This window comes from Tachysurus fulvidraco, chromosome 3 (genome assembly GCF_022655615.1).
Source record: "Tachysurus fulvidraco isolate hzauxx_2018 chromosome 3, HZAU_PFXX_2.0, whole genome shotgun sequence".
Lineage (NCBI taxonomy): Eukaryota > Metazoa > Chordata > Actinopteri > Siluriformes > Bagridae > Tachysurus > Tachysurus fulvidraco.
The window spans coordinates 8,520,156-8,532,845 of NC_062520.1; the positions used below are offsets into that span (position 1 = coordinate 8,520,156).

A 12,690-nucleotide genomic window follows, 5' to 3' on the forward strand; every position below is an offset into this window, starting at 1 on the left:
TTTTTCATCTTTTTTCATTCTTCCAGCACACACAAACTAATCCAAGTTTGTTCCCGCAAACTAAAGCCATGTAATGAGCGCCACCCAATCCCGACTGATTAGAAATGAATTTATTACTCAGCTGCACAACAGTGTGAGGCAGGTGGATGTTTCTTTGTGTGTAAATGAAATGTGCACTTTTATCGTGCTTGGCAATGAAAGTGAGCATGTCTTTATCTATACAGTGGGATCATAGTGAACATTTGGGATTTTTATTTTAGAAAAAATTCATTGGATTTGAACAGAAGATTTTTAGAATTGAACATTTTTTTAGAAATATTCAAAACAAATAATTCAACTTTGCTCTATTTGGTGTCCAAAAAGAAAAAAAAAAGAAAAAAAAGCATGAACCAAATCCTCTGAAATTCATGCAAATATTTTTCAAAATAAGATACTAATTACTTGTCAAATTTAATTTCTAATAAAATTTGTGTTAAATTAGAATAGAATGCAGAAGAATAGAAGAATCACTAGTGCTCTCGGACCTCGTTATACGTGAACGTGTATAGCTTTTGTACTTTTCCTTTAAATAAGTTAAAGTGTATCACGGGACTTCGTAAGGTAACTGATACAGAAAGTCATGAATGGAGTCAGTTGCTCGTGTTTGTTTCTGTTCACAAACTCGACACATAGATTTACCGATTTTGACACTAAAAACCTTAAGGATCTCTGTGTATGCTTTCGTGTAATCACGGACAAAAAGCACTCTTAAGGAGAAGCGTCGTAGGTTATCATGCGAATTAAGGCTTATTTTCTTGGGTGTGTATATGTTTGAGTGTTTAGTAATCATGAGGATGTATCTCACTTTGTCCACTTTAGAGATAAACCTATGGAATGTTTGGGGAAGTTATTTGACTCATTTGCGATGGTTGTACTGACAATGGCAGCACATGTACATCTACATTTACTTTGACGGCATTTGGCCGACGTTCTTATCCAGAGTGACGCACGTCATTGCTTTGGAGTCTCTATCGATGATGCACCAACACTGGTTCGCTGGGTTTCAGACTTTAGACAGCAGCAACCCGAAAAACACTGTTTAAGGTGTTTTAAATATACACATTAAACAAACAGGGAAAATAAGTGCTAGTTTGTGTTCCATTCCACCATCTCTGTGCCAGAACCTCTTACATTGGGAGATGGTGGGACCAGTCATGCAGTGCTGGTATGTCTGAGGGAGCGTGGTGCATTGCGAGGTGTGTCACATCTGTCTGTACCTCTGGTCCTCACTTTAGAAACTCCACATATAGCTTTCCTTACTCAGACACATGATTCACTCATCAGCTCCTGTCCCAAAACTTGCTGAACGGATCTGACAGGACCCGTGTGTGTGGTGGTCTGGGAAAACCCTACCTGTGGTCAAACCTGACATTGCCAATTTTTGAAAATTCTTTTTAAATGTATTGTTTTTGCATTTCCCCAAAACAATTTAATGAGATATTTTTTAATGTTTCTAACTCCACTCTAAAATGCCAAAACAGTTATAAAGGCACATGCTATGTATTTTATATATATATATATATATATATATATATATATATATTTATATATATACTGTATTTATATTTGTTATATAAATATATATATATATAAAAATATATATATATAAATATATATATATATATATATATATATATATATATATATATATATATATATATATATATATATACACACACACACACACACACACACACACACACACACACACACACACACACACACACACAAAATACAGTTTAGCTTTTTTTTGTTGTTATTTATTTATTTATTTATTTGCAAATATTTTTGCATGTCACTTTATATTTGAAAATAAATCAATAAATATTGTGGCATCTCTAAACTGAGAAATATCATTTATTTGGTCTAAAAATAAGAGAAAGTTATATAAAGAGTTATACAAAACATGCATGGAGCTCAAGTGATAGGATACATTACCAAACCTAAGTGCATTATTTTCCAGCAGTGGTAAAGCCTGAAGTGTTGTTCTTAATACACATAGTGTTATACTTTAACAGTTTAGAAATATTATAAATATAAAAAAAGAATGTATCTAGTGCTTTAAAACCTGTTTTTGTGTGTGTGTGTTATTTTATGTGGAACATCTGCTACACATGTCCTTCTGCATGAGCTGTTACTATAGAAACGATAGCATTATAGAACGAGTGCATTAATGAAAACCTGCCATTTATGTCATAGCCCAAAGTCAGAGTATGGAGTAGAGAAGAGGAGTAAATATCACATTTTGTGCAATATATATTATGTCCTCGTTCATTACGCATTCTTCTACCACATTTCACTTCCAGCGTCACCCTGAGATACCTTACGATATCCTCATCCCCAAAATCCTGCATGGAGCCTGAATGTCATCATCTTTGAAAACCAGTGTTAGTCATGACACTTTAAATATCATCCGTTCCTAAAATCATGTTTGACACCTCATCATGGTGTTATATTCAGCACCTGACACCTCAAAGCAGCATTGCTCCTGAATCCTCTCTCTAGAGTCATTGACAAAAACCAGGCATGGCAGACAAAGAGCAAAATCAATGCCTTGCTGGAGAAAGACAGAAGACATTCAGGTCTGTGTGCATGCAGTGGCTTTTGACAGCTGAATGGTAGAGAAAAATAATCTGTGTGTGTGTGTGTGTGTGTGTGTGTGTGTGTGTGTGTGTGTGTGTGTGTGTGTGTGTGTGTGTGTGTGTGAGAGAGAGAGAGAGTGAGCACACAGTATGCTAATGAGGGGAGGATGGCAGGCTCTCCGCCTCCACCTGTCTCCTCCTCCTCTGCTACCTGAGTCCAACTATTGTCTGAGGAGAGCCGTCTGGGTTGCCTTGGCAACTGTATAGGAATGAGATGGCAAAGCATGGGTTAAAATGAACTCTGGGGCTCTGCTGCATCCTAATAACTCGACTGCCTCTCAAGCTTCCTTGCACACCGAAGCTGCATTGGCCAGACAATTGGCATTCTCCAGCATGCTGTGTTTTTGTGTGTATTGCTTTAGTATTTGTCTCTATATGTAGGCATGAGATGAATTGGTAGACCTGCATTATATTTTTACACAGGATTAAAGCTTAGGTCCATATACCTGAAAGCAATGAAGGAGAAAGGCTCAAATGCTCAATCGAAAGCTACATCTCTACTGTTGCTGATGTGAAAAGTGACAACCGGAGGCTGGCATTTGCTTTACATCAACTTGATAGATAATTCATTTGCATAGGAGATAGATGGCATACTTTGTGATCCTCAATGAACGTCCTCTTCTCTTATACAGTAAGAGTATGTGTATGTGCTTGGGAACACCCTTCATATGTTCTGGTTTTCACTTGTTTTTCTATATTATTGTTGAGAAACTGAAAGTGGTGTCTTTTTTTTTTTTTTTTTTTTGGCACCAGTAATGTTAAGGTCTGATTACCGCTCAATAAATGATGTCCACCTTACCTCTACATTCATAGCCTAATCATCTCATGGAAATATAAGATTACTTTCTGGACTGTTTGGGTGCAGCAGCATTCCAAACATTGTGACATCTGATATTTAGTCATAAAATGAAGTGATTAGGTGTATGTCCATTTCAAGATGGCAAGCTGTAGTGTTCCAACAGCTGGATCAAATCATGACAAAAGTACGCTTGGCTCACAAGGTTCTAGACCTGCTTGCAGAATCACCATTTCTACAACCTTATTCATTAATCTGGACACCTGAATATCACATCCATATGCTGTTCTTGCCTAATCTGGTGCCAGAAAGTTGGAAGCACACAATTGTATAGAAGGTTTTTGTATGCTGTAGGTTTAAGGTTTTCCTTTAGTGGAACTAAGAGGCTCAATCCTGTTCCAGCAGGACATTGTCCCTGAGCTCCATGAAGACAAGGTTTGTGAAGGTTGGACTAGAAGATCTCGAGTGTCCTGCACAGAGCCCTGACTCGGACTCAACCCCACTGAACACCTTATGGATGTTCTGGAACAAAGACTGAATCCTCACAAACCTGACATCAGTGTCTGATCTCACTCTTAACGCTCTTATAGCTAAATGATGACTAATCCCCACAGCCACACTCCAACATCTAGCGGAAATCCTTTCGAGAAGAGTGGAGCTTATTATTAAAGCAAAGCGGGAATATAAAACTTTAAAGGTCAGATCCCTTCCACTGAACTGCGACACCACCTGCATCAGGTGTGAAAGCTATCCGTCCTTAGATCAACACGTCACGTTTATTTTTGTTTCAGGTTTCTTAACGATGAGGTTAAAGCGGCCTTCTGGTCAGCGGATGAAACGGGATGCGTCATTGATGTATAAAACCGGACGTTCGTAGTACTTTGATTATCTGACTCCTGCTGTGCACTGAACACGTCATGGAAAATGCATGACTCCTACTAACCTTGCATGAGAACTTCTTATCTGAGTGCAGCTTACATATATGTTGGTACCAAAGAAGGTGTGGGCTCATGTATTTGGGCCAAGTGCGAAAACACTCTTGGAAGTCAATTCTGGGCACTGGCTTGTATCTCTAACTATTGATGTGCATGTTAAATGGGGGATATTTTTTAAAGAAAACACCAAAACAGATACATCTAGCTAAAAATGAGAGAATATTAGTGATGCACATGATCACAAAGGCTTTACAAATAAAAATAGGACTCATTGGAGAGCAGGTAAAAGCGGCATTGAAAACACCGGTGCTTATAAATCTCACCAAGTCGTGACTGTGGTTACATTATGGCACTCGGTTTACTCCTACTGATTTTGCAACTCTTTGACCTTTCCCTTCTGAGCTGCATTTAAAAAGGAAACATTAGACTAATGGCAGTTTTACTTTCACATCAACAAACCTACTAGATACATGATCTCATATGGAGGAGGTTCTAAACTTCGCATTTCCCTGCTTCTGTGTGTGACATTAGCGACAAGGGCACTGCAATGGAAACAGATCTGGAACTGTAGCCTGCAGCTAGAGGCTAAAGTTCCTTCTCTTGTGTTCCTCAGTTGAAATCACAGCTATTGTGAGCAGCCGTGTGTGTGCAGTATGATCCATTTGTCATAAACTAACAGCAACCTGAATGGTTTGCACTGCACATGAAATATGGTCCATTGTACCTTCAGGAACATTCTTCTTTTCTGTCGTGCTTAATGTGCTCTCAGGAGTTATAAAAGTGCACTTTGGTTTAATATGTTTCTCAAGTGGGATATTATGTTTAAGTCTTTTTTCCCCTTTCTTTCGGTCCCCCCCCCCCCCACCCACCCACCTCACCATCATAGAAAGCTGAAGATGACGACTTGGTGCTTACTCCAGATGGAACACGTGAGTTCTTGACCTTTGAGATTCCTCTGAACGATTCGGGTTCAGCGGGGCTTGGGGTGAGCGTAAAGGGTAACCGCTCGAAAGAGAACCACGCCGACCTGGGCATCTTCGTTAAGTCCATCATTAACGGAGGAGCCGCCTGCAAGGCAAGTGTCATGTCTTTGAATATGTGCAGACTTTCTTTTATGTCCTGGAACAATTCTAGTAGATCAATCACGCTACTACTCTGTGTTGTCAGGACGGTCGCTTAAGAGTGAACGACCAGTTGATAGCCGTGAATGCAGAATCGCTGCTGGGAAAGACCAACCAGGAAGCAATGGAGACTCTACGCAAGTCCATGTCTGTCGAGGGCAACAAACGAGGCATGATCCAACTCATTGTGGCCAGGATGGTGAGCGGGAGGAATGAGGTGAGTGTGTGAGAGTGCTAAAAAGATGAAACAAGATCTTTGTTTTCCCCCAATATTATCATCCATCTCTGAACGGAAAATATTGTGACAGACTGTAGTGGCATCTAAAGCTCAGGTAGTTCATGTGTATACACGTTAGCGTTCAGGTGTAGTGCTGTTGGTTTTGGGACGGAGCTCTGCTTATGATGCTTAGACAGACAGACAGACAGACAGACAGACAGACAGACAGACAGACAGACAGACAGACAGACAGACAGACAGACAGACAGACAGACAGACAGACAGACAGACAGACAGACAGACAGACAGACAGACAGACAGACAGACAGACAGACAGACAGACAGACAGACAGACAGACAGACAGACAGACAGACAGACAGACAGACAGACAGACAGACAGACAGACAGACAGACAGACAGACAGACAGACAGACAGACAGAGGCAAGGTGGAGGATTGAAAGCAATCCTGCTTCTGAAAACGCTCATGCTGATCTGGACCAATGGCTGTATCAAATATCTTACTGTATATTCTACCCTTTTTTCCTCTACTTTTATTTTTTCGTTTTTCCTTACTCACTCCTCCTTTTAATGTTTATTAGAATAGGGGTAGAATACCTAATCTGACTTCAGAAAAGTTCCAAGTTACTAGGAGTCATCTACCACCATGAAGATGAGTTTCCTATAACAGCATCCGATTTAAGAAACAGTGGTTTAATAACAACATACTGTCAGAATGAATGTTATATTTTATGTATTTCTGATGTTTTGTACTTTGGTAAATGTAGTGCAACTTTTGAGAAATATTGGAATTTTATGAGTGTTGGCACCACTGGTGAAACACAAACACACACTAAAGCATTCACAGTTTCTTCACACACATACTCAAGCCCACACACACTTACAGGCATGTTGCTGAGTCTGATTCAGGTCTGTTTACTGGTGGGTTGGTTTGATTGGTACCTCTTGCTGCCAGCGCTTTCTAGACTGGACCCCATGCTGTTTCTCTGTGTCATCATACACACACACACACACACACACACACACACACACACACACACACACACACACACACACATATATATATATATATATATATATATATATATATATATATATATATATATACACACACCTCCACCTCCACCTCCCTTATTTATTTATCTATCTATCTATCTATCTATCTATCTATCTATCTATCTATCTATCTATCTATCTATCTATCTATCTATCTATCTATCTATCTATCTATCTATCTATCTATTTATTTATTTATAAGAGCAAGGCCATCCATCCCCTCTAGAGCATCCAACATACAAGGTCGCTTCTTATCTGTCCATCAAATGGTTGCTGGACTATGTGGCTCTTTGACCTGGACCCCTACTGTGATTATAAGAGAGGAACACAGGAAGGCTGTAATGAGAGACACAGAGAGGGTGAAAGTGGGTGAGATAAAGGAGGAGAGAGACAGAGAAAGTGACAAAGGTGGAAACTGAAAGAAAGAGGAAAGGCAAGGGAAAGACTGTCATAGTGGATTGCCTCGAGTGAAACATGGACACTGAGAAATAGAGAGAGTGCTTGCAAAGGAGGAGAGAATTGCCTGCAGGGGATTTTTACTTTTGTGATATGAGAACGTTTGCCACAATTATACAATTTCAGTAGGCCAAAATTGATCAACGCTGTTGAATTTGTAATATTCGCATGCATTGTATCATTGAGTCGTTGAGACCCCATTTAAATTCTAGACGAAGTCCAGGCACTGGGGATTATGTGATACCTATAATGTTAGAGGACAACACTCCAATTTCACTATTGTGTTTGTGTGTTTTGCTTAAAGATTTAGATGGCAACAAATGTTTGGTGCTGGGGAAAGTCCTAAGACTTTCATCCTCACCTCCACATTATATCACTATCTCCATGTTATAGTTTTGATTAACACTGTTATTGTGGATGCTTGTCATGATCGTGTGCATTAGACAGTCAGTGAGTTTTGAGCTTTTAGCTTTGTGCTGATGCGCTCTTGTAATAAGTGTAGATTTGATGTACGTCACCCAGGGACGGGGAAAGCTAACCGCATAAAAACATGAATAACACGACTACTATTAATACTGTACTACTAATACTGCTGCTTTTACTATAGTGAAGAACCCCCTGAGACACCAGACAGCATTTTTACACAGAAGGGCTTATTGGCTTACACAGAGTTCTTATTCAGTATTAAAGTGAAGGATCTTTCATACTATAGCTGCTGTTGTTGACAATGCTGAAATACTGATTTTTTTGTTAAGGTTACTTTGTTGTAATACTGTAAGAACTACCAAAATATCTCACTTTACTTAACTTGATCCGACTTACTACCGCTGCTACTTCTACTACATCTACCACCACCACCACTGCTGCTGCTACTATTACGTCTCCTACTACTGCTGTTACTGATGCTGCTGCGACTATTACTACTTCTACTAGTGCTGCTGTTACTACTGCTACTACTACTAGTAGTTTTTGTGGTGGCTCAACTGGTTAAGGCTCTCGGTTGTTGATCATAGCTGCCCCTACACTCTGACCCCAACCTCCTCAGTTGGGGTATGTGAAGAAAAGAATTCCACTGTGCTGTAATGTATATGAGGCAATAATAATAAAGGCTTCTTTTCTCTCTACTAATACTTATACTACTGCTGTGACTAGTATAAACGAATTACTCGTATTGACAATCTTTCCTACTGTTGCTGGTGCTACTATTATGACTATAGCCCTATTCGGAAGGGATTAGTTTTACGTGGGGACGTGGGGGTAAAGTAATTATTGCCAGAGCTTCTGGGTGATTTTAGTCCTGTCCGAATGCGCCATCTCGGTAATCATTACAGACAATGTCCGTAAAGATTACGGTGACTTTTACCTTCTGTAAAAAGGTCCGGAATAATTACCTCAGGTAATACTAATCCCGTCCGAAAAGACCTGCTGTAAATATGTACGGTAAAATTCCGTCAATTCCTGTTTAAAAGTAGTTTTTGGCTCGTTTTGCAAGCATGGAGGCGCTTGAAACAGGAAGCAACGTCATACGCACATGACGACAAGGAGGTTACTGTGGTGCGTAAAGCGAGTTACCCCTCCCACTTCTGCTAGTTTTACTGAGATGTATTGTCCCGTGCGAATTGGCCAATTAATGTTACAGACGTCCTGAGGTAAAATTGCATTACTCCACGTCCCCACGTAAAACTAATCCCGTCCGAATAGGACTTTAGACTGGTACCGGTAGTAGTACTACTATTACCGGTACTACAACTACTTAAACTTCTACTGCTGCTGCAGCTACTATTATGACGTCTACTGGTACTGTTACTTCTACTACTACTAATACTGTTACTGCTGCTGCAACAACTACTACTTTTACTAATACTACTGCTGCAACTAGTAAAAAATAGACTATTTACTAATACTGTACAACCTTTGCTGCCGCTGCTGCTGTTATGACTACGACTGGTACTGGTAGTAGTATTAATATTACTGATACTACCACTTCATCTACTAATACTGCTGCGGATGAAACTACCTAGTAATAATACTAAGACTAATAATACTGCTGCGTATTAATGCTAACACTAATACCATTGTTGTAACTAGTAAAAATGACTAATACTGTACAACCTCTGCTACTACCGCTGCTGCAGCTGCTGCTACATGTACTGGTACTATTCTATTATTAGGACCACTGCACCATTTTATTTTTTCCCTCCTAGCATTGTAGCAGCACACACTGTTCCACACAGATAATGATGTGCCGTACGATCGGCTCTCACAGTTTCTTATGTCGTGTGATAATTAAATAAATGCTTCACAGCACCTGTGATTGCAGCATGTGTTTCTATTAATATCACTGTCATTTGCGTTCATGCAATTCGTTTCAATTCAATTAATTTCCTATCGGCACTTTTAATATTCCTCGATTATTCTTTGCTGCTGAGTTCAGCCTTTACTCAGTCATGTGGAGACTAGAACATGCGAGCAGTTCACAACCGCCTCAGTGTTCATGTTTCTCCATGTTCCTTTTTAATAGAATGGGATTTTAAACGCGTGTGTAAAGTCCTCACAGTTCGTCTGGTCAGAGTTAAATGAGGCCTCGAGGAATAATTTATCATTTTATGTGCATGTTATTTTACAGCATAGAGCTAAGACGTATGCATTAACGTGCCACTGCTGTGCTGAGAATCGTCCGCTATACAAAAAATCTTTTCTTCTCTTCAGTGGTCCTTTTATGTTGATGGATGGGGTGGAGGGGGCTGATAAATAGTACGCTACATAGGAACGTGTTGCCTTCAGTAATTGTGAACCTTCAAAGTGCCCCTCTAACCACAAATATTCGTTTCTGTGCTGACGTTAACATCCATACTCGTGGTGAAGAATGACATCAGTTCATCTCTGAGGAAAGTTTACGCACATGTGGAAAGTTTTCCGATCAGGAACATTGTGTGGGTGTTTTGTTAGAACAGGTCTGAAAATAACAGCAACGTTATACAGGTGACTTTCATGTGGTATCCATAGAAACCCCACACACGGTGTTGCTTTTCTTATTTATTTATTTATTTATTTATTTATTTATTTATTTATTTATTTATTTATTTGTTTGTTTTCAGGTCAGTATATACCATTTGATATATTTTATGTTAATTGTGTTTATAGAAATACCTTTAGGAACCAGACTGTTCTGAACCTAAAACTAACCCTTAGGTTAGGTTCACCTCAGAAACGGCAATGAAACTTTTTTGTACCTTTTAGAGTTAAAAACAAACCTACTTAACTTTTATTTGAAAAATAAATAGTTTAAACACTCTTCATTTTTCTTGCTCTTTTGATTTTCTGTTTTTGAGTAACTGTGCGGGGGGGCAGGTGGTTAGTGGCTTAGTGGTTAGCACGTTCGCCTCACACATCCAGGGTTGGGGGTTCGATTCCCGCCTCCGCCTTGTGTGTGTGGAGTTTGCATGTTCTCCCCGTGCCTCGGGGGTTTCCTCCGGGTACTCCGGTTTCCTTCCCCGATCCAAAGACGTGCATGGAAGGTTGATTGGCATCTCTGGAAAATTGTCCGTAGTGTGTGTGAGTGAATGAGAGTGTGTGTGCCCTGTGATGGGTTGGCACTCCGTCCAGGCTGTATCCTGCCTCGATGCCCAATGACGCCTGAGATAGGCACAGGCTCCCTGTGACCTGAGTAGTTCGGATATGCGGTAGAAAATGAGTGAATGAATGAATGAGTAACTGTGTTTTGGGAGAATTGGGTCATTGTTGGTTCGACCTCAGGTTCTCAAAGTGATGTCCAGGGAATCTCAGGAGTACAGGAAGCATAGCCAGATGATCATTACCACCCATTCCTATTAACACTATTAATTAACAGTAGTTTCTTATATTTATTAGTCTTTTTTCTTTTTTATTGGATTGTTTTTGGTTGTTTTATTTCTTTTGAGTAGAAAGGTCATTTTTAAATAAATTGTCTAACATTTGAATCCTTTGGATCGTCTTCATCAGATCAGTCTGATGTGTGCGGATATGAGGAATGTCATTGGGTGTAAAACTTATAAAAATCCCTTGTTTAGATAGTTGTATATTTATTCTTTTAACAGCACGCTGATGCCAAGTCAGTGTGGTGAAATGCCAGAATGCCATAAATATGATTAGGCTTTATATCAACTATGTGACCACCTTGTTAGTGTATCCTGACTCACAGAAAAATAAGAAATGATTGATTTCTGACACCCGCATGGTATAGTTTGTTAGAACAGCACACTGCATTGTTATACCTTCAACCTACACACTTCCTGTGTCCGCTCTCAGCCTGCTTTTATGCAAGACGCATATATACAGCCCAAGCACACAAATCTATATAAATTATGCATGAGGAGACTGTGTTCCTTTTTTTTCTTCTTCTTCTTCCCCACATTGAGCTGATTTGATTTATTTCTTTATTTATTTAACTGAAATGGAGATGTTGGTTCCATTGTTCCACACGGCTAAGCAGATTGAGAGCTCTCCCCGTAGGGACTGCATCCTAAGCGGAGACTTTCATGCAGGAGCTTTCTTTCGCTTGACCACATGAAAGGCACTGAAATTGATAGAATTATGAAAGCTGAACCCTAGAGGAAGTGCAGAAAGTATTTGACTGAAAAGTTTTTCCTTCTCTCAAAGTCTTTCTCCAATTCTGCCCTTTCTCCCCCTAACCCCTACTCTTTTCTGTGAAGAGACTGAGGTATGAAAGCATCTGGCATGAAGGGCCCTGTGAGCTAGCAGGAGCTGTGTCCTGTATGACTGACAGGCCCAAAAGAGGCCTCTGTCTTCCTTCCTGGCATAACAGTCTAAAAAAAAAAAAGCTGCAGGAATTCAGAAAGCATGAAAATACTTTATCTGAATGTCATTGTTATATAAGAGAACATACAGCCTTTGCTGTGCATACAGATGAGGTGGAGAGGCTCGTCGCTGTATGACGTTTATGCGAGTTGACACGAGGAAGGAAACAGCATGGCCTCTAAACGAGGCCGTCCCGCAGAAGAAAAGGCCTGATCGATGGTGTCTGGAGAGCACTATCAATCAGGGCGGCTACTAAATTATGGCTATATTAGTATTGAGCCGCTCCAGATCTTTGGATGAAATACAGTACGAGGCCTGCTGAGACACAAACTACTAAAACTAGTGATATAGAAAGACCTTCCAGTCTGACCTCGCTCGTTTGATCTTCTCGACATCAGCACACATCCATCTTACCCACGTCATCGGTGTGACCCAGAAGAAATAACAGGGTGATGGATGAGACATCATTGGACATTGTTTATTGTGACTGAATCTGAGCAGGTGTATGTGGTGGGGGAAAAGTTCTAGCATGTTACTGTGCACAAAAATAAAATGAAAAAAAAACAAAACCCAAAAACATAATATTTAAAGATTTTATTCCATCTGCGCTG

At 39.9% G+C, this 12,690-nt stretch overlaps 1 protein-coding gene across 4 annotated transcripts in view; it reads left to right on the top strand.

The window, feature by feature from the left end:
* pard3aa (par-3 family cell polarity regulator alpha, a) overlaps positions 1–12,690 on the top strand; it is a 409,979-nt gene that overhangs the window by 216,867 nt on the left and 180,422 nt on the right. For 3 of the 4 annotated variants that reach the window (XM_027149211.2, XM_027149213.2, XM_027149214.2), the window contains exons 12-13: positions 5,299–5,487; positions 5,580–5,750. In XM_027149211.2, coding sequence (XP_027005012.1) covers positions 5,299–5,487; positions 5,580–5,750 — 360 coding nt within the window. The remainder of the gene's footprint in view (positions 1–5,298; positions 5,488–5,579; positions 5,751–12,690) is intronic. The other variant, XM_027149212.2, reaches the window with a different exon arrangement.